The 24,144-nt window shown below is 33.2% G+C and overlaps 1 protein-coding gene across 1 annotated transcript in view; it reads left to right on the top strand.

Annotated features, from left to right (window-relative positions):
• Nucleotides 1-22,810, top strand: part of LOC129219314 (uncharacterized) — a 58,343-nt gene extending 35,533 nt beyond the window's left edge. The window contains exons 3-4 of the mRNA XM_054853662.1: nucleotides 14,673-14,754; nucleotides 22,605-22,810. Of these exons, the coding sequence (XP_054709637.1) occupies nucleotides 14,673-14,754; nucleotides 22,605-22,639 (117 nt within the window). The 3' untranslated portion in view covers nucleotides 22,640-22,810. The remainder of the gene's footprint in view (nucleotides 1-14,672; nucleotides 14,755-22,604) is intronic.
• Nucleotides 22,811-24,144: the final 1,334 nt, after the last annotated feature.

The raw sequence follows: 24,144 nt of genomic DNA, 5'->3' as shown, positions 1-24,144 counted from the left end.
GCACTGATGAAGGCGTTTGCTTTTATAACATTAAAACAGCTGTATGCAGAGGTTTTTAACTCCTTTTATTTTTTTTATTTGTACGAGTGTACATGTTGTCGTAATTTCACTCATTTCATTGTACAAAGTTTCTGACTTTTTTTACAGATGATTAATCGCTAACTATTAATATAAGTTCAATTGACTATTATTAAAATTATTGTTTTAATAATAGTGTAGATTTGGGAACGACGCTATAGTTTTAAACTTAATTTTATGTAAAATACCACACTGGTTTTATTTTTAATCAACTATTTTATCAACAATATATGTATTTTTTTTATTAGCAAAAAATATTTTTTTTTGAAACACTTTTTCACCAAAAAAAAAAAAAAAAATTATAATTTGTAAACGTTTGTATTTGAGGCATTTTACCGCAATCTTGGAGTAAAATGCCCGATACGTTTGGAGTACGATGACTTATAGGAAATCAATGCACTGTGTTATTAAATCATTTTAAATTTTTTAAAATGAAAAGGAGTCTCAGTTTGAATCTTAAGTCTCTGTAACGTTGATTTCAGTTCAGGAAACTTTTAAAAAGGTTCTACAAATTCAGCCACTCGATGTGCCAATAATGTAAGTTCCCATACTGACCTTTTAGCACCAGAACTGACATTGGGGTTTAATCGCTGTTTTTAACAAATAATCTTACGTTATAAAATGAAGAATTTGATTCCCAATGTTCCATGTTTGGAAAGAAGAAAAGAATTGAGTATAATTACTTCCAGCGTGCCCACCAGGAGGATCAATGAGCAGATTGCGCTATTGAAATGTTCAAGGGGGCTCGTTTCAAAAGGCATTTTCTCCTATTGGGGGGATGGCTCTCGTTCTTGGGAGAGAGGTTTTATGGTATTTAGGGGCAGGGGCAGATTTGCACTTGCGGGGGGGGGGGGGGGATCTTTCAGTACTCCTGCCATTGCGTTAGGTCAAATTATTCGCATGAGTATCTAACCCATGGTTATTTCTCCTATTGCTCATTGTGCTTAACTTTTATAGTACACCAGAGGAGACTAGTATTGCGCGTAGTTTAATTGTTTCAAGAATAGTACTACTTCTTATTACTGCCTCCAGCCAAGTAATTGATTCATTGGTTTCTTAAATTTGAACATAAAAGTAACGGCGTTATAAAAAATGCAGAATGCTTTTGTTAATACTGTAACAATAAATTTTGTAAGCATAATGATGAGTTAAAAGTGTCTTCTAAATTTTGTTAAAATTCACTGTTTTACATCCCATAAACTGAATGAAAACAAAATGGTCAACCACTGGATTCATACATGACCGAGTACTGAATTTCAAAAGTCGATATTACAGGCGAATTTTCTCGTTTTTAAAAAAGGTTTTTTATGGAGAATGAAAATACTGTTATTTCTGAAAATATTAAGTGAAATACTATTATAAAAGCAAGAAATAAAGTTTTAAAATGTATTTATCGTAGTACTGATTGTTGAAAGTTATAGTAACATAATGTACAAAAATAAACAATGGAGCTCTTATAAAGCAGACCGCTAGTGCTTTTTTCCTATGAAATTATTTTCTCATAAGTCTTGTGTTAAGGTTCGACAAAAAGGTTTCCCTTAACTCTGAAAAACATGATTACAATTTTCAGAGAAAACTAATTTTCTTTTGACATTATTTCCAGTAGATTAATGAATGTTGTTTCGCTTGGAATTCTGCAATTAATACCTGCATTTGGGTAACATACTGATATTTTACTTTTGCAGCCGAAGACTGAGAATAAAATTAATTTAATTACTTTATTTTCCATTTTTTGAAATATTTTCTGTTTTTCTGATATGTACAGTATTTCATGTATATTTCTGTAGCATAAAAAACACAACATTTCTCACATCAATGATAACCGTTAAGGAAAAGTACGAAAAATACCATCTGATGTTTTGGAGTATCTTTACATGCAGGTGCGAACAAATTTTTAGGTATTTGGGAACAACCTATTAAGTCACTGGTTACGATGAAAATTTCACGCATATATTTCACGGGTTACTGTTGGCTCATTTTCCAACACGTGTTCATTAAGAATTAAACTAAAAGTTTTGTGCAGTTTTATTTGCTTAAACTAAGGAGAAATAAATATAAACGTTTATCGTGGTTTTTACCCTTATCGTTTAATAATGATATTTTAAAGAATTCTAAATGAGACATGAACCTATATTTGCTTAACTAAGGGGTATAAAAAGTAAGTAAAAAATAACATACGAGAATAAACAAAAACAAAAAAAGTAAATAATTGAGATTAAACAGTGATATGACATAGCACCGTTCGAGAAGTGCAAGAAAATACATAAATCGGTTTAAGACTTAAATTTAAACGTTAATTACAAATGCTCTAATCGAATTCCCAAGTTCACCTTACCTAAAAAAAAAGTCAGAGCTTTCAATTAGTAGAAAAATATGAAACGTATGTGAGGAGTTTTAGTCTCACAGAGTAGGAAATTTTTCAAAAAATATTACTTAAAACTCAATTAAAAAGGTGCAAAATCGGTTTTAAAAATTTTAAAAATAAATAAAATCTTACCTACGTCACAATACCATTCGAATGGTGTTATTTAATTTTTGACTTATCTCGTGCAGTTGAAGAAACTCTAAGGTTTTACTTTGTAACTCAAGATGTTATTAGCCGTGAAATGATTTAGCAATTAAATCCACTGAGTTAGTTCATGTTGGTATAATAACATGCTAAATACGCCCTGCTGTCACGTGAGTGATGGACTAATGCTATTTTAAACGATGTCCGTCTGTGAAACGAGAGTTACATAAATCAATACTTCACAATTCTGCCATGTCATGCAGGAAAATGAGTGACTAATATTGAAGAAGGTACAATTTAATATTTTTCGACAATGCATTATTCTTTTATATTATGCTAAGGGTTTATACGCTTTTAATTCTAAAACTATAGGAAAACTTCTATGTAGGTTAACATTTTAAATATAGTTGCTTCTTAAAAGCAGCATTCACTACCATTATATTTAAATGTTTGGCACTTGATTTCAAGTTATCAAAATGAAAAAATTAAACAGAAATCACTACCCAGCTAGGGTAGACATAATAGTGAAACACTTAAGTTCAATTTCACATTTCAAAATTCATAACATTACTGAAAACTAACATTTGGTACAGGACAGTAAAGAGCATTTTAATTGATATATCAGGCAGTGAGACGCAAAAGGATATAGGAGCCAAAATTATAAATTTGGAGACAACCATTACAAATGTTAGGTTAACCTCTCCTCTGTCTTAAGGCAAGAGATTGTACTAATAGCCCTGGTAGGTGTGGCTACACAGCATGATTTAGAAAATATTTCAATGAAAGCCTACTGAGCACCGCAACTTTAAACGCATTTTACTCAAAACTTGAAAATGTCCATTTGCATCCCTTTGCTTCTCACTGCCTCATAAGTAATTATTTAAAAAAAAGAAATGGAAGAAGTTGTATGGTTCTACATCAGGTTTTGAGGGAGTTGAAATGGAATAAAATGCAGTAACTCAGAAATAAACACCCCCTACCAATGGACAAACACAGAAATTTCCCGTCGTTTTCTTTTTGGAAATGTATCGAGGAGAACTACTGATGCCAATTAATCTTACCAGGAAATGATATTTTAGTTTATTTATGAAAAATTAAATTAAGATGCGATTGAAAGAGCACAGTGATGTTGTGTCTGACGCATAAGCCTTTCGCCCCCCCCCCCGCCGTAATCGAAGTATTGGGTTTTAAAGTTAGGTTACATTTAAAAAAAATCGCTCTATTTAGCAAGAAATAGGGACTTACACAGTCACTGTACAGTGTACACAAAATCACCAAAGGTGTTGGGACACTTTAAAAATTCACATTTTTTCCCTAATTTCTCGAGAAATACCAGAGCAATTGTACTAAAGCTTTAGTGATGTTTAAAAAAATGCTTCAGATAACACTTTCTAGTAATAATTCTGTACCACTTGCGTGTTGAAGGTCAACAATAAAATGAAGAAAAGCAAAAAGATTTTTGATCACAATGGTCTTACAAGTAAAACGATGAGAATACAATGTATATTTCATACATTAGTTTAATTGTTATGTGCATGTATTATCTAGCTTTTGGTAAAAGAATCTCTTTTATCTACAAAGATCTGAGCATCTCTTTCAAAAATGCAACCAATTTTCTTCACAAGATTTTGGCTCATGTCATGCCGAGTTTTAAATCTAACTTTGCAAACTTCAGAAAGCTTGACAGCGTGCATGAGGTCAACTATATTGAAATTTGAAGTGAAAATATTGAATAGGGTCTGGTATGGTAAAGTGGTCATAAAATCCTGGTTTTTCAACTTAAGTAAGTAATAAATACAATAATTTCTTTTAAAACTTAAAGTGTTTTTCGTTGTTATTTTACAGTACATTAAGAAAGAACACATTGCACTGAATTTTGGAAGAAATAAAATGATTTAAATCTTTTAATGGCATTTTCTTTTTCATATATGTGTAAATGACCTGGGGGGGAGGAAGTGTTCATAGTTTTAAAAAATAGATATAAAACCATCCAAATAAAAACCATATTTTTTTTAATACTCAGTGCACATAAGTCTTTAGAAGAAATTATATTCATTTAAATAAATTACAAATTTTGATGGTTAACTTTGATAAAAAACTGGTTCACCAAGAATTTTTCACCCCTGGATTTCATCAATATCATCAGGGAAGGTGTGATGATTTCTAATGTATTATTGTTTAGGAATATATTGAAGATAACTTCTGAACAATGTTTAAATTACCTAAATTACATAGAAAGATTATATTACACCTAAAGAGAGTTCGGAGAAAATGTTACTTTATTCAAAAACAAAAGAGAAAAAATGGTTATAGTTTGACCACGTAGAGATGGCGGATGGCTGTGAAGCAGAAATGTCATTTGTATAATTTGTGATAGGTGTTTGTAATTATTAAGTAATATATAGGATCACCAAGAACATGCCTCTTACTACTCGGCGCTTTCTTGCTGATTCTAATTATGACAAATGTTACAAAGGCTGTTTCGCTTCAGTCTTCCGCCGTCTCTCCGTGGTCAAGCTATAATTTTTAGCTAAATATTCAATGTATACGAAGTATTTCTAGTACTAATTTTCTACTTTTTTCCCATGTTAAACTTTTGGGGGAGGGGGGTGGGAACATGAATTATTCTACTAGAAAAAATGTAAGCTGCATTTGCAGAAGAAATGCTAAGAATTCTTCATGTATATTTCGGAATACAATATTGCACTAATTCAATTGACATATATCACATTTAAGCATAGTTACGTAATCCAATTTACCTTAAAAACAGTAATGTTTAGTAAAATTAATATTGATATCTGCCGTATGAATAATGATTAAAAATTTTTAGATGAAGGATATATGGTAAGACTGACTATGACCACTTTGCCCCATCTTAATTACGTTGTTCTGAAAGATTAAATAATATGAATACATTTTAGCTGTTTATGCAGGCGTATTCTTGAGGCATCCGGGAAGCTGCATGCACAATCAACCTGAAACAAAATTCTAATGAACAAATTTTTACAAAGAAGTTAAAAGAAGCGTTCAGATTTTAAAATGTTTCAGAATTAAACCAAAAGACTTTTTTCACAAAATAAATTATTGCCATGATAAAAACTTGTAGTTCAAAACAATTCGTAATTTTTAAAATCTATATATATAAAAATGGATGTATGTTTGTGGGTATGTGTGTATGTTCCTTATACAAATCCACAGTTTTCGTCGGATTTCTTCCAAATTTGGCACAAAGGTAAACTGTTGCTCAGGAATTCATATAGGCGAGTTTTTGGAATTTTAAAAACACTCAAAGAGGTCTAATTTCATTTTTTTGAGTCATAAAATTGCTCTTTTCTCCAGGAACTAATTTTTGTATAGTTATGAATGTAGTCTAAATGAAAAGCCCGTAGAAAACTACCCTAGATGAAGTTTCTTCAAGGATTGTCTTTAATCATTAAATTTGTGAACCTTGGTTCAAAGCAAATGCAAACGGTTATCAATATATAACCACCAGGAGCAATTTTAAATACAATCAACACAAAACGTATCTTAAACGATGGCCGTCAAAGCCGTTTAGTGATGAGCGTTAAAGCATGTTTGACGAGAAAGCCGTAGTTATAATAAATGATGCTGTACATCGTTTCTTAAACGGCGACCTACGAAGTCCCAGGGGTCCATTGATGCTACTCATGGTGCTACATAATTTGAATGCTACCGTTTGATTATAATTTTCAAATATTGTTTAATTATAAAATCCACAACAGTAAGGCTTCGTGTAATTTTTGATCAGTGTTTAGCCCGTTAGTAGCAAGAAAATACAAACATGAGTAAGTTAATAATATTGCATGCAACATTGACGTACAATCTTCGACTGTTTCAGCATTAGACTACACTACTGGCCATTAAAATTGCTACACCAAGAAAGTGACATGGTACAGACATGAAATTTTAACGACAGCAAGAAGATGATGTTATATGCAAATGATTAGCTTTTCAGCGCATTCAGACAACGTAGGCGCCGGCAGCGACACCTACAAAGTGTTTAAATGAGGAAATTGTACAGTCAATTTCTCACGTGCAAATTCAATTTGAACGTTGTTGCGTGTTGGAAAATTGTTGTGATGCCTCGTGTAAGAAGAAGAAATGTGTACTAGCTCGTTTCTGTCTTTGATAGAGGTCGAATTGTAGCCTATCGGGATTGCGGTTTATCCTACCGCAGTATAGCTGCTCGCGTCGGTCGAGATCCAATGACAGTTCGCAGAATATGGAATTAATGGGTTCAGGATGGTAATACAGATCGCCGTGCTGGTTTTCAACGGCCAGTAATCACTAGCAGCTGAGAGGACAGGCATGTTATCCGCATAGCCATAGTGAATCGTACAGCCACGTCACGAGCCTTGAGTCAAGAAATGGGGTCATTTGCAAGACAACAAGTGTCTGCACGAACAGTTCGGCGACGTTTACAGCAGCATGGACTGTCAGCTCTGAGACCATGGCTGCGACTACCATTGACACTGCATCACAGACAGAAGCGCCTTTAATGGTGTGATCAGCGACGAACCTGGTCTGTACCAACGGCGAGACGTCATTTTTTCTGATGAATCCAGATTCTGCTTACAACATCATGATGGTCGCATCCGTGTTTGGCGGTATCGTGGTGAACGCACACTGGCAGCGTGCATTCGGCATTGTCATACTGATGGCCCCTGGCGTGATAGTGTGGGGTGCCATTGGATACACATCTCGGTCACCTCTTGTTCGCATTGACGGCACTATGAACAGTTAGCGTTACATTTCCGATGCGTTACGACCCGTGGCACTACCCTTTATTCGACCCCTACGAAACTCTACGTTTCAGCAGGATAATGCACGATCGCATGTGGCTGGTATTGTGCAGGCTTTCCTTGATGCGGAAAATGTTCGACTGATGCCCTGGCCAGCACGTTCTCCAGATCTTTCACCAATAGAAAACGTCTGGTCAATGGTTGCTGAACAACTAGCTCGTCAGCAAACGCCAGCCACTACGGTCGATGAATTGTGGCATCGTGTTGAAGCTTCATGGGTGTCTGTACCTGTACATGCCATCCACTCTCTGTATGACTCAATGCCCAGGCGTATAAGCACTGTTATTGCTGACAGAGGTAGTAGTTCTAGGTACTAATTTCTCAGGATCTATTCACCCAAATTTCTTGAAAACTTAATCATTTGTTATTTCCAACATTATAAATGTGTCCAATAAATATTACTTTGCTATCTGCATTTTCCCCTGGTGTAGCAATTTTAATGGCCAGTAGTGTAATTTTATTAAAACCACATCTATTTCATCCTTGCAACAGAAATTTTATTTAATGTTCTATGATTCTTATCAAACCAATTTGTAATTTGTAAATTTTCTTTATACTATTCCTTGATTTACGTCGAATCTTTAATTAATTCGATTCAACTATATCGGTACTTGTGAACCTTGGTTCAAAGCAAATGAAAATGGTTAACAACATATAACCACCAGGAGATATTTTAAATGCAATCAACACAAAAAGTATCCTCAACAATGTCTGTTACTGTTGATCAGCGACAAGCGTATAGCATGTTTGGCAAGAAAGCCGAACGAAAAAGAAATGCTGTCTTTCAGTAGTTCTTAAACTGCACTCTGCAAAGACACAGTGATGCATTGAAATCACCATCGGTGGTTTTTCTTCAATTTGCTTGCGCATTTCGCTAATAAGTTTTCAATTAATAATACCGTAACAGTAAACGAAATTCTGATCACTATTTTCTATGCATAAACACCACAGAAAATACCAAAATGAGATAGGTATTATCGAAGTACAACCTTCAACAGTTTTACAATTAGAGTACTAAATTTATATTAAAACGACATCATTGCATCGGAAATATAATTTAGTATTGTATTATCCTTAAACAAATCGATATGTATATGTTATTTATACTATTCCATGATTTACCTAATTCAGTTCACCTGAGTTTCACAGAAACCGCTCCAGGATATCAAAGTTCAGGGGTAAAAATACTAATATGGCTAATGAATTGTAAAATAATCATTTTTGTGCATAGTAGCGTAGATTGAATTTATCTTTCAAGGGGGGGGGGGGTAGTCATGGGGTTCATTACATGTACATAAACTATCATACTAGGATTGCTATTGTGTGGTAGAATAAAAGGCTGTGCACCTTTAGACTCGAAACCACACGAAAATTTACTACGACAGATTTCATAGTTTTAGAAGGGTAAAAGTTTAAAGTTTGAAAAATGTAAAGAAATATTAATTTGAATTTAAACTATTAAAATGCATAAAATGTCTCCATTTTTTACGTAAACAAATTTCTTAATCGTTTAAAATTTTATATTACTTTAACGCTCGAAACAATAGTACACCAGAAGGAGCATCTTCGCTGACTTGGCAATAATTTTAAACCAGTTAGCGGGTATGAGGCAACTTTTGACACGAAGAGATTGCTACTGAAATGGGCATGATGAAATATTACGCCACATTATAAAGTTTTTTCGTTTTAGTCTTCATCGTGAAATTAGTTGAGCAAAGCTCCATTTCCAGTTACAAGACTCTGAGATAACTTTTATTGTAAACAATCGAAAAATACTACTGTTTGTAACTACCACTAAGTAATTCAACCGTCATTGAAAAAATGCTGTAAGATAAAAATGGATACGTATCAGTGTTATAGAAGCAACTCTGTTCACAGTGGAGGGATAAGGTGAAACAATTGGTATCTCACGTATATCCGCTAATCGCAATACATCATTCTTTAAACTTCAAGAAATTAAATCTCCAGTGAGACTTAAGTTCTGTATCACGATCAATAAGTCAGAAGGGCAGGCGATTAAGTACTTTAAATGCATGTGAAATTTACCTATTTTCCATACAGATAATTTTTATGTTGCATGCTTAAGGTTGGGTTCATTCAAAAATGTATTTCATTTTGCTGCTGGAAGGGGGACTAAGAATTGTATTTAGGAGCAAGATTTGAGTTAAATTTAGAAAATTTTGAATAATTTTACTTTTCAGTATTTGGATTATGTTTCTAAACGTGGAAATAACATTTCCTTCGTTTTGAAGTTGCGGATATGGGGAACAGAATGTGCAACAAGCTTTTGTAAAACATAAACAAAAGTATTGTCTGTTATACAGTTGTAAGTAGAAACAAGACCTTTTTTTCCTTTCTTTTAATTTCATAGCCTGCAAATAATTTTAAAAAAATGACGCGGATAGTGACCAAAATGTGCACGTCTATTTCTTTTTCTACAAATCAGTTTAATTAACGGGTTTTATATAGTTCGTTCCATAATTTCGCGTCCACGTACTCCATTTTTAATGCTTTATGTATCTTAAAATAATAACTGTAACTGTTTTTATGGCAACTATTATTCAATGGAACCATTCTACCCCTAATGACGACTGTGCCTCTGCAAATTAAAATTTCGAGTTTCTCAAAGGAATACTTCTGAGCAGCAAACTTAAATAAGTGCTCTTACTACGTGCATCAGTTTGAGTTATCATGTACAACATTTACGGCAAGTGTGAGGTTTTAAAAATTTGAAATAAAATTCTAATCTAGACAAATTTTGAATCGTTGCAAGACACCAATATTATTATCTAACTCATTTTTACCTACGAAAATAGAAATTTGACATAAATATAGGAAAAAACGGTAGTTGACGTACGTCTTTTTATGCAATTTACACTTATCTAATATTACTCCATGGCATGCTACTAAATCGTCACGGAAAGGGCAAACATACACATTTTGTGAAGTTATTTATACTAAGTGAACGTTTTCTACGGAATGTGCTTACATTCCTGAACACTTACAAAAAATTATAAAATGAGTCTACCTAACACGTGAAACCTTGAAAGTAAAAACACCGCCAATTATCCGTAAAACGAAATGTTAACGGCTATTAATAACAATGACCGAATTCCTTATTTTCTGTACAGTGGGCTATCTGTTTAGCTTTTGGGGGTCTTTGAAGATGATTTTCATATCTGAAAATATTGTAAGGGTGGCATATTTTGCATATATTTGTAACTGATAACAGCCATTGAATTTATTAACGACTCTTTCTAGGAAAATACTCCAAGATTTTTTTTTTCAGAATAAAATGTATGTGAAGAGTACTATAGCATGCTTTAATGTCTTGAGGTATACAAAACCGCCAAAGGCAGCGCAGCGTTTTTCGTATTCGAAGTACCACGCAAAAGGTTATCCCACAAGATATGCAAGACAATCATTTGTCTCTGCATTAAGACATTATATGTACCGCCCGTCTGATTCAACCGCAGACAACGTGCCAGTGGACACGACAGAACCAAGGAATATCGTTGACAGAACCCCGATAACATGCCTCATGCTTTTTCGTTTTTACTTGATGCGATTTTTCCTGCAAATGCTCAACTTTCTGTGCTATTTACAGTCTTTTGAAAGTTTGAGCCTAGAATGGTGTGAATACAGTTTTTCACTGTCATTTACATAGAATTTATCCATTTAATTATCTAAATGATATGCTGCATTGAGAAGCACCCGGGCAACGCCGGGTAATAAGCTAGTCCAAAATAAAAAAATTACCCTCATTTTCTCATTCATTTCAAATGTATAGTTTTTATTTGATATATGATCACTTTACCCCCATTGACCACTTTCCCCCACCAGACCCTATTTGGTACGATATTTTCATACTTTTTTTCTTGAGGGCACACATATTTTGCCATAAAAAAAATAATATTTCAGTGCAAGTTTTATTTTTAAAATACAATGTTTTTTATTTCTTTGTAAACTCTAATTTCCAAAAACAAATTTCGAAATTCTTCCTTTTAAAAAAGGTAAGCAATCTTAACTACTTCACTTTGCCCCACATTCCCCTACAATGAAACATTGGTAAGTTCTTTCTAATAATTTGAGTAGATATTTGACGAGTAAGTAAAATACTATCGTTTGTCAATATTACACTTAACTTTTGGCAGCATTCAAACAGATACAATTACTTCTCGCTTTTATAGTAGAACAATACGACGTTCATTTTAATCATGTGTTAAATTTTTATGCAAAATTGCTGTCACATACAATGCATGGCAATAGTTAGTCACATAAAATGCATTTGGTACATCTCTCACCTTTTTCAACTGTGGCATATCAAAGGGAAAAAAAACAGGACTGGAGAAAATTATGGTTTTACGCAGTGCTATTTTCAACTGTATGATATTTCAAACATTAAAATTCACGCATAAAATTTATGACGTTGTATTTGATGTTTTTTTTTTGGGGGGGGGGGGGTCAAAATGACTGGCGTATAGTTGAAGTTTGAAAAAATTAGTTCTAAATTATGAAATTTTAATGATGTTGTCAATATTGATAACGTCTTTCACACACCACGACACATATGTTACATAAACTAACTTTTTGTGAGTTTTGTGACAAGAAAAAGCATTACATTTAGATTTTAAATCAATAATTATTAAGTTTTCTCAAATGTTTGAGGTCTGTCACTATTGAAAATTAACTGGTCCAATTAAGCGAAGAGGACCTGTGTAGCTTGACCGAACATACAAAACATAAACCATTAAAAACATCCTTGTGATTGTAGTGAGTCCCATTTGCATGATGGTGAATATACAAAGAAGAAAAATTGTTGTTCACGAAATTTTTCCATTAAAAAAAAAAACTAAAATAAAGCGAATCTTCTTTTCACACTCGTTCAAAAACGTTATCAGATCGATACGGTTTTTGTTATTCCTTCTAGTTTGCATCGGTTTTATTCAGTAACCAGAAGTAACCAAAACTGAGAATGAAAAAATAAGTACAATTAAGAACTAAACGATCATTTGAAATTCCAATGAAATGTAAATTACGTATTTTACAATCAAATATATATATATATATATATATATATATATATATATATATATATATATATATATATATATATATATATATATATATATACACTTCAAACTTTCTTCAAGTGGGAGATTTTTCTTTTTCTTTAAAGTTTTTCTCATGTTCCTTGGTCCGATTAAACGGATTTTTGTACCCAATAAAATATTAGACTTGTGCAATAGGATTCGTTTTGGTTCTATAAAATTTGGTCGAATAAGCGGATGGTCCGATTAACCGGTGGTCCTATTAAGCGAATTCTACTGCATTAGAATGTCCTTGAGATTCTCCTTAAATTTAGGGATGGGTTTGCAAAATACATTTCATCATTTCAAATACCTAACAATGTAATATGAATTGTTTTTGTAGAAAGATGATGTCTATCAAACTGATGATATTTTTCTCTTCTGAAGACAGAAGTTCTTTGCTGTGAGACAAAATAATTGTCTCGAATTTTTTATTCATAATTTTCACTATACAGGGTGTTCCGTTTTAACCTGCAAAGACCTGAATTTTCGCAACCGTTAGTCCTAGATGCATACTTCCAATTGCAAAAATGTTCAAAACCAGATGCAGAGATAAGATATTGAAAGTTTAAAGCAAAAAATAAAATGAGTAGAAAAATACAAAAATTTAACTTTTTATACGGGCCCTAGGTCCCCTAACTTATAAAGGGTGTCCCAAAATTAACGCAAGATTTGAATTTGCCACCATGTTTTCCATAAATTGTTGGCAGCCATGAAAAAAGAACAATTTGACAGTTGAGAGTTTAGGGTTAGTAAAAATGGGGTGTTATCGTACCATACAGCTAGAGAGAGTGAAACATTTCAATTACTGCATAAGACATTTCTTAGTCGCGTACTCTCTCATTTCGGTGATCAGAATTGGCACCCTAGATCGTGTGATTTAACATTTTTAAATTTCTTCTTATGGGGTTATTTGAATTCAAAGGTCTATGTCAACAAGCCAACAACCACCCGTGCATTACCGTGTTGCGATACCGAGCGCCAATAACAGTAACTGCTTGACCAGCCTCAACTTTCATCATTTTTGAAACAATTGTTCAATAATGAAAACGCGTTATTGTATCGTATAACGCTCCATTTTTGATTACCCTAAACTCTCAGCTGTCAAATTGTTCTTTTTTCAGGGTTGCCAACCATTTATTGCAAAAATGGCGGCGAATTCAAATCTTGCGTTAATTTTGGGACACCCTTTATTAAGGAAAATTAATATCCATTGAAAGATATTACAAAAAAAAAAAAAAATGACGTGTGCGACCAAAACTCAAGGAGATATTGAGTTTCAAAGTTTTAAGGGACCATACAGGGGATGAAATTGGAACTTATCGCCCCTTTCAGAAGAATGACAGGTTGTCGAAGTAAAAAAACAAAGTATTTATATTTTTTATTGTTATTCAAAAACAAATGCAAATATTGAGCCATGATGTGCGCAAAAACACAAACAATAAAAAACCTCAAACAATTTTAAAAACCACACTCTAGCATACGTATAATTTTAAGCTCTTGTTAACTGCTGAATTTTCCCCCAATAGGTGTTAAAGGTATTATTGATGGCGAGTGTAAAGTGGTGTAAGTCACAAAACGTTGCGTTTCATATCTCGGTGAATATTGGTCGTACTAATGTCAAGCTTTTTGTGCTGGAATAATTTTTCATTCTAGACTATTTCCTTGAATATAAGTTAAGGGACCTAGGGTCCGTATAAAAAGCTAATTATTTTTATTTTTTGACTAATTTTTACTTTTGCTTCAAACTTTCAATACCTTAACTCTGTATCTGATTTTGAACATTTTTGCAATTAGAAGTATGCATCTAAGACTAAAGATTGCGAGAATAGAGGTCTTGCAAGTTAAAACGGAACACCCCGTATACTCTTAAAAAATAAGAAAACAAACAAACATGGAAATGAGGTCTATGATAACATTCTAATCACCGATTTTATGTGAAAAGTTTTTATTTCATACGTATGAACTTTTTTTTGGGGGGGGGGGGGGGGACAGGAGGGAGCTTCGTTAATTTTCCCCTAATTTTGAACGAGTTAGTAAAATATCATTTGTTATCTTATATGCTGATGATCTATGCCTGCTATTATTGTTGTTTCTACGTAATGTTTCCCCCTTTTGTATTTAAGTATAGATTTTACACAATTTTTCCCAAATAAAATTTTTTTCTTCCAGTTACTTCTTCCACAAGAACACTTTCGAAGGGAACTTCAACTAGCTTTATGGAGACTACACAAACTACAAAATCGTCCTGACTGTGAGTAGTTAAATATTTAGATATAAAACATGTAAATGATATTTTGAAAAACGTAATAGAGCGAAAAATTATTTTCTTCATGATGAATCCATTTTTAACTACAAAAATCTCAGTCAGTATTTATAGGGTTCGAAGTATCATCTGTCATCATAGATTAACAACGTTAAAAAAAAACAAATTTCACAAAAAATTGCTCATACCTTTTCCGGGTTACAAGGAAATCCATTTTCGTTGCAAAACTATATGAGCTTATAAATGTAAAGAAGTTCGATAAAAACCTGTAACCCCCTAACTTCCCGCCAAGCCTCAAACAAATGTCTGAACATTTCTGCGAAAATATGCTTTCTTTAGATTGTTAATTTATGTTGGCGTTTTACCCCAAAGGTATTTATTCATGTCTGGTTGAATCAGTTAGTTTCAATACAAAACATTATTTCAACTGGTTTAGGTAGCACAGTGCCAAATTTGGTATCAATTGCAGTTTGATTTTTTTTTTAGAATATTTGAAACAGATGTAAATATCAGTAAGTTACTGCCCCTAAGCCAGGGATAAGGCCCCTGCTCCCCAGAACTGCATGCAATATACCAGACAGTCCGATTATTACATTCAGAGACTGAAGTTTTGTTCTTATTTGAACTCTTCAGTCTGGAATAGGGAATAACCGAGTTAGAAGCAGATGTCATCTCATTGAAGCACAGAGCGCCATCGATAAATTTACTTTACCTGCCAGTTTGTTGGCGCTCTGTGCTTCAATGAGATCACATCTGCATCCAGCTCGGTTATTCACTATATTAGATATTTGAAAGTGCACCTCTCAAAAACCCGGGTAAATTTCATCCTAAAGACAACACTCTTGTAGTTGATTATTAAAAACAAAGGGGGAATTTTTTAATCGATGTTTCAGTTTCTGATAGTTTAGTCTTTTGACAAGACTATTTTTACTTCGTCAATGCAGTGCTGGTTTAAGCTGGTGCTTAATTTCATTTTTTGTCCGGTTATCACATCCAGAGACTAAAGTTTCGTTCTTATTAGAACTCTTCAGTCTGGAATAGTGAATAACCGAGCTGAAGGCAGATGTGATCTCATTGAATATACTAATTTTGACTCCATTAACTGCTTTATAAAACCGCAATGTGTAAAATTTCCTAAGTTAAAACATAAAATTTAGAGAATTCATTGAAATAAATCCGCGTAAACGTGCCCGGTCTACCCTATCCCTAATATGAGATTTTTACAAACATACTTGTTCTATTATTAACAATCAGTGGCAGTTTGCTAAAAATATGTATTAATTATTAAAGAATGTCTATACTTTAACATTACACTTCGTTATTTATGTAACGAATAAACTTCAGAATGCTTTTCTTAAAAAAAGTTTCCCGTTGACACATTCAGAGAATCATATCTTGAGATGAAACAAAATGGCTGAAAAAGACTATGTGTTGCCAGTTTTTATGTACTAGTATAAATTTTACATTATTGCAAATTTCAAGTCTCTACTTAATGATTTTGGTACATTTTTAGCTGTGGAATCATGTATCCCCAGGGATCAAGTATCCCCATTCTCCCCTACTAAGTATATTTGAACAGGCCAAGCAGGAAATGCACCTCTGAAGAATAAAATCTTACAATTTTTCAAACACTAAGATCTTGTTATTAATGACCTTAACTTGAAAAGAAAAATAGGAAGACTTGCCTACAGTTTTCAATTTTTATTTTCTTCACATATTTACATATTTTAATGAACGTTGGGTTTTTTACGTAATAAACATTACAAAATGGTTTCATCTGTACTAAAACTGGATAAAATTTTGGGCCTGGCAAAAACCAAATTTGATGCTGAGAAAATCCTAAAAGATGAATTTGGTATGAAAAGTAATTTTTCAGTATACTGTAAATTATTATTTAGATACATACTATTTAATGCATTAAAAATATTCTTTTTTAATTTACTCCATTGATATTACTCGTAGTTTAATGCTTGTAATAGTTTATCTTTAATAAATAATGTTCAAGCAACCACGAAACATATTGTTTTTGTGATTGTTTGATGAGGTTGGGGGATGGGGAGGTAACTGAGGTGTCGTGGCAAATCAAAACAAAAGGGTGACATTTTTCATCACAAATTTTTGGTACATTATACAATAATGTTTTGTTAGCAATCGGAAAAAAACTAAATCAGCTCCTATATTTATGCGTACGGAGCAGGCTTTTATTCAGGCTCGTGTCAATGTTTTTTCAAGAAAAGTTAAATTCAGATTTAACATATTCTTTTATTAACCATCTCATTAATGCATTATTTCATATATCAATATTGCTGCTTACGCTGTAGCAATACAGAGGCTAAAATTGATTTTTAATTTTAGCTTTTGGATGGGAGAAGTGACTTCCGTCCCTTTTTATGTATATTCCCGCATTCTCTTCAGGGAGAGGGGGGATTAAAGACATTTCGGTGCGAGTCCCACAACCCCGTCCTGATCATAACTACGATTTCACTAACTGAACAAATTACCCATTCAGGGGCGGATCCAGATATTTTTGAAAGGTGGGTCAAGCTTCAATGGCTAGCGTGTTATACCTCGTAAGTAAAAAGGTATCAGTTAAGCATGGGTGCCAATCCCCCCAAGGGTGATGGCACATCCCTTCATATGCTACAAGGCACCCCCCCCCAACCCCTCCCCTCCCCTAAATATTTCAAATGGCATAACCCTGCGTCATGGATCGTATTTTCTCTAATTTTTATCAAAAATATCTCTTTAGGCAGACAGGCCAGTCACATTACCCTAAGCTTTGAGTATGTTATATGACTGCTATAAAACAGTAAGGAAAAGCACATACAAGACACCACACGTGGTTTAAGGTGGAAGAGTGCTCGGAAAAAAAACATCAATCACATTACAGGTGATTGTTCTTTTGAAAATGAACAAAAATCTCGAAATAGCAATAGCTCACAGTATACGAACCCAGTTAATACCTTGAATTATGACGAGCTCAGAACCAAGCACAAAAACGGTTAAAATTGATTCCTTGCTACTATTTTTTCGGATCTAAAATGTTGAAGACAAAAATAATCACAATTAAAATCCTGTCACAGGGGGTCAGCTGACCCTTTGACCCTCCCCTGTATCCGCTCTTTACCCAATTAAATAAAAATGCAAGAGTTAAATCATTTACATGGGCTCCCCAAACTTTAAATATGGGGGGGGGGGAGGGAGATTCTCCAATTGCCAAATGAAAGTATGAATTTTATCGAACGATAAAATAAGAACTAGAATACATTCTCTATCTTCATAACGTCTAATGTAAAGGGACGCAAGCCATCTTTTAAAAAAAGAATGTAAAAAGGAAAGAAGGGAAAAAATAATTATATTATTGCATTATTGTTTCCTAATTTACCGAAGCGTCGTCAAAATTTACTGAATAGGGGCATTTTTTGGAAGGTGGCAGTGTCCTCTCAACGAGACGCCTCTTTCATTTGTCCTTATTTGTTTCGTAATAGTGCGTGCAGTAGAACTCCAATTATTCAAACTCATACTACCCGAATAGCTGATTATCCGAATCGCTTTCAGAATTTCAGGGAAAATATTTAGATGGAAATGCGCTGAGATTCGCAAAAGAATGAGTCTGTCTTGTCTACACGCTATTCCCGGCCCCTTCCCCTAAAAAATTTCCTCAAAGCTAGTTAAACATTTTGCTTGCTGAATATTTCTATCAAATTAATGTCTTTCATTTAAAATACGGTACGTAAATACTGTAATAATGTACATCACTTGTTCGTGCGCTAACACGTAAAAGTGCTGCCATTTGATAAATTAAAATTCTTTTTCTTCAAAAAAAAAAAAAAAACTCCCATTTTCAGCCTATCTACAGTAATTAATTAAAACGGACCCTTTTTTTTTCGAAAGAATCCAATAGGGAAGTTGCAACCTATTAAATGTTCATATTTTGGCTATTGCATATTGTTAATTGACCCTCAAAACTAAAAAATTCACCATCGCCGAATTTTAAAACACCGTGGTTGATTTTTAATGAATTTTTAAAAATCCACGCGCAAAAGTGCGCTCTTCTGAAACGTCACGAACCTACGTCACAGGGCGCGAATGGCCAGCCTTCCGCCGAAGATCCCTTGTTTTCGCTAGGGACATTTTTAGCGCGCTGATATTTTTATTTTTTAGAAATTCAATAATCCTTTTGAACACACTATGGAGGCCGGATTCGTTAAAGCACAATGTAAATAATCTTCCTCAAATAATATCAATGGTGATATTCGAATATTTCCGAGAGGATGAGAGGTTTAATGTTCCAGAAACGCGAGGAGATAAGCCTTTTACGTGTTATGCGAAGTCGAATGCACGTTCTTCGATTTCTCCCATGACATGGGAACCGGTTCGCTAGCGTTTCTCTCCTATCGGACGTCACTTCCTATGCCATCTGACGTCACAGGCGCTTGAACTTTAAAAATTAATTTAAAAAAAAACTACTTATCGTATCGCAAAAATTTTTTCACCTATGATGTTCATACATGTTACTCTATCATATAAAAATAAAATTGAAAAATCGAAAACTTCCCTATTATCCAAATATTTGATTTTCTGAATGGGATCCGATCTTTTGAGGCCCAATCCCAATTGATTCGGATAGTTGCGTTTACGCTGTATTCAGTTGCAAATCGACAAATGAAGTTAGTGCTGCTCTCTATGAACAAACATTGAAACTCAACAACGAATAAATACATTTGAGTTTGAAAATTAAATGATTCACAAGAAGGTTTGCAATTATTTCCAAAATAATACAAATTTTTCACAATTAAAGATTTATACAACTCAATTATTATTCTTTCACGTTTCAGTATTAATTATTCTGAAAAGTTTTTGGGCTTTTTTAGGCTTAAAAAGGCATTAAAATTATAGAAAACTTGTATTTGAAGTAAATGCTCTGCAAAAAATACATTATTATTTTATTTCAAAACAACAAAAAACATCCTCGTATTTTTTCTACATAGCAAGAGAATGATTTAAGTATGCTACAAAAAAAAAAAAAAAAAAAAAAAAAAAAAAAAAAAAAAACACTGAAGCAGATTTTAGTTGGTACTCCGGAGATATTAAATCTTCTAATTGAAAAAACATAAAAACTGACTTTAGATACGATGTGGCAGCACCCCACTATTCACAGAATATTTTTTGTTATTTATACTGAAAAGAAAAGTATTAGCTTGAAATTGATACCTATTTCAGCTTAATTGATTGAAAAATAAAGTAAAGATATTTTCTAAATTCACACCAAGAAGTTAACTTCAAAAAGTGACCAAAAATCGAAATTTTGAAAAGAATTTCCAAAACGTGAATTTTATCCGAAAAATCTAAAAAAAATTAATTTAACTTATGACATAGATAAGCTACTGTAGCTACTGTAGAAGCTACTATAAGCTACTATATAGTAGATATCTATTCGTAAAAAAAATAAAGGACAAAATCTGAGACATGACGCTTTAGGCGATTTGACGTGAAATGACCCTAGATTGATTTTGGTACTGTATCATGGAAAAAAGAAATCTGCATTGAAAATGAAAGTAGACATCTAAAAAGTTAAATTGGAAACTGTTTAATTAAAACTGTTAATTAATTTCAGCTAATACCGAAAATACAGGTATTTTACCTCAGCAAATACCGGTATTACAAAGTTCCAAAATAGCTCGAAATACCGGTATTCAGTATACCGGTATTTCAATCACTAGCTGCAACTTAAAGTGAGGAGTGTTGTCCCATTTGCCTTACAGTAATCGAGCCCTCCTATTGACAGATTAGAATCGTTGTCGTTAAGCAATCAGAGGTAATGCAGCACTATATTTGGTGGAGTTTTCTCATTATCGGTTTTTCTTTTGAGTTTCCCATTTTCTAAAATAACAGAGAATACGTAGGCTGCCGATGGGTATGTAAGATTGCATTAGCATATATGTAGGATATCATATAAGCTCAAGCATAGTGTGTGAAACTGTACAACTATTTCATTAAATTAGGATTTTACATCATTCATGCTTCAATTGTTTAACGTTTTGAGATTAAAAATGTAGCTAGGGTAAGCTTGCGAATTCGCACACTTTCTCCAAAAAAATGTTCGCCTACTTATCCCAAATCTTTATATTGGAATCAATTTACACTACTTTGGGAATGGTATAATAATTGAATTAAGACATCATTTGTTGCGACGAAATATATGCTATTCAAAATTAATAAGTTTTGGGAATTCACTCCACTAGTACGGACTGTAGAAGAAAATAATTACGGATAAAAATATTTACTTAGACTGCGCGTAGACTTACATAACTACATGTACCCCTTCGCATACAAGCCCCGGTTTCCCCTACACATTACTCGGTTTAAGATTAATTGAAGATTAACGAATACTGCTTAACTAGTTGCTGGATCAGAAAGATGGTGAAAACTTACTGTTTTAGCAAATTCTTGCCAACTCTCTTAGTTGAAAATAGCTCATTACAGAAGGGAAATAATTTTGTCAGATTACTTGCATCACTATTGTTATCGATCTTCAACAAAATAAATATTTGTTCCAAGTAAATTTTACCGATATTCGTAGTGGTCCATTTAACCCTTTATCCAATTCATTATCACTCTTCCTTATATCGTCGCCTTGGAACAACAGTAGGATATTTTACTGTTGTTTTCAATCTTTGACGTCTTACTGTTGTTCTGAAATGATGATACACACAGTTGACTCCCAATAGCTCAACGCAGAAGAAAAATAATTTTGTTAGATTACTTTCATCACTACTGTTATTGATTGGCACCAAAAGTATATATTAGTTTAAAATTTTTTATAAAAATTAGTAGTGGCCCAACCGCTCTAAATTCATTACCACTTTTCCTATATAGTCGTAAAGAGCAACAGTTGGGTATCTTGCTGTTGTTTTCTATTTTGGGTGTCTTACTGCTGCTCTGAAGCGATGATACGTATATTTGACTCCCAATGTCTCTACGCAAAAGAAAAATAAATTTGCCAGATTACTTGCATTAATACTGGGATCAATTGGCACCAAAAATTAATGTTTTTTCAAATAAATTTATAGAAATTAGTGGTGCCCATTCAACCCTTTTTCAAATTCATTACCACTCTTCCTTAAATAGTCGCCTTAGAGCAACAGTAGCATGTCTTACTGTTTTCAATTTTAGGTGTCTTACTGTTTCTCTGAGGCGACGATAGATACAGTTGATTCCCACAAATTCGGATAGCAAAAATCCAGACCGATGAACGAGATTTTTTTTTTCAATAAGTAAACGAGAAAACCCATGTAATTATTCCGCATTGCACAAATGATATGAATTTTGTACCTTTGCCACTCCACGTTTTAACATAATTGACGTCATTTATGACTCGGCCATCTGCCACATTGGTCCAGTTTTTTGGGAGTCTACTGTACATACGGAAAAAAAGAGAGAAAAAAAAAAGAGTTTAAACCTTCCACGTCTCATATGGAGGCATGAATGAATACTGTGGAAGGGATGATTACACTTGTTATCCCGGATGTGATTTCATAATTTTCCTTTTCATTTTTGTCAAAGACCATGAGTCGTTTTAGAAACAGTTAGCAATCCATTTACCAGTAAAATGAACTTTAAGTATTCCCAGAACTCAATTTTGTCGTTTTAGAAACAGTTATCTATCAATTTCCTAATGAAATTAACTTTAAGGATTCCATCAACTCTTGTTTTAAAAACAATTATCAATCAATTCACTAATAAAAGGAACTTAAGGATTCTTTCAACTCTTTTTAAATAAATCATGCATACATGTTTATCTTATTAATTATTACTCTTATAATTATTATTTTCAGTTGACGATGGAATATTTAAAGAGCAAATGCACTGAGAAAATGGAAGCTGCAGAATCCTGAAGCTTTGAAGGATTTTTTAAGATAACAGTTTTTAAAAAGCTGTAAAAATATTTCTGAATAAGAAATTCTTTTCTTGCATGATTATAACTGTGGGATATGGTACTAACACTTAATTCAAATATTTGTAAAACTGAAAATAAAGGACTTTTTTAGCAGGTTGTTTTTAAAGAACTTGTTTGTGAATAATTATTTCTAGATGTTCTCTTTTTATTGTTATGTTAATATAGAAAATATTTTTTTTAATAAACTGCTTTTTAGTTTTGGATTATAAATACGTGTATAGTTAAACTCTTTTCAGGAGCAAACAAAACCTTCAGATGGTAAACGTGTTGCATATTGTACATTAAAATAAAATGCGAAAAATATTTAAAACAAATTATTTGTGGCAGTGAGAAGCCAAAATTAAAAATGGAGATTTCCAGTACAACTAGTAGGCGAAACTCTCATCTGTTTTATGGCAAGAGATGTATAGCAACACCTACCAGGGATTCTAGTTCTAACTTGATTTAGAAAAACTTTGCAATGAAGGCCTACCTAGAACCGCAACTTTAAACATGTTTTACTCGAAACTTTAAAATGTCCACTTATATTCCTTTGCTTCTTAATACCTCATTTGTCAAATGCCAGCCTTTGATTATTATGTCATTAGGCTACGTGATCTCCCATATTTTCTCATAATGGAATTACAATAGTGCACTGTATTCGTCTATGTTGCGTAGCAGTCAAATCTTGTCCAGTTGAACTAAAAATACACAGAGGTCAATAAACATTCAAAACGGAAGAGGCAATCGTGTGCATAGTTAAAGGTCAGAAACTGCACGAGGGGCACCAGGAAGAATATTCGCGGCGAAAAGCTGAAGCAATTTTTGCGTGATCCAGGGTGCACCACGCGGAGGTCTGCTACATTGAAGAAAACAATTGCATAAAAGTTTTAATTTCTCAATGTCAAATAACCTACTGAAAAGATAAATTTTTCTTAGAAAATTTTGACAAATTAAATTAACTCTACTAAAGAGAATAAGGAATATAGTCATAGAAAGTGGTTTTCATTTCAGAGATATTCTTGCTTAAATGTACCCTATTTTTTGCTCTTTAAAGTGTCTTGTTTTTGAAGGGAAATGATCCTTTACGTAGATCCGAGAAAGATCTTTATACCACCCTACACATCAATAACAAAAATATTAGCAAGAGAACTGAAACGTAGTTTGTTGTAAGAGCAAACTAAGTTCTGATATTTTTTTTTTTTTTTGGTATTAATTGCTTTAAGCGTAAGGCGTTAAATGCTAACCAGTTGAGCGAAGAAAAAATGGTGACTGCACAAGATCCGAAACAAAATCGCCGATAACTTCACAATGAATTTTTTCCGCATATATCACAAAGATACACAAAATGAAATATTTAATTAACACGAGAAACTACAATTTGCAGCGTTTCTGTGAATAGTGTAAAGAACACAAATCTAGTGTTCTTCCTTACATTC

This window comes from Uloborus diversus, chromosome 3 (genome assembly GCF_026930045.1).
Source record: "Uloborus diversus isolate 005 chromosome 3, Udiv.v.3.1, whole genome shotgun sequence".
Classification (NCBI taxonomy): Eukaryota; Metazoa; Arthropoda; class Arachnida; order Araneae; family Uloboridae; genus Uloborus; species Uloborus diversus.
The sequence above is the reverse complement of the archived record's forward strand: the minus strand, read 5'-3'. Positions and strand labels throughout refer to the sequence as shown.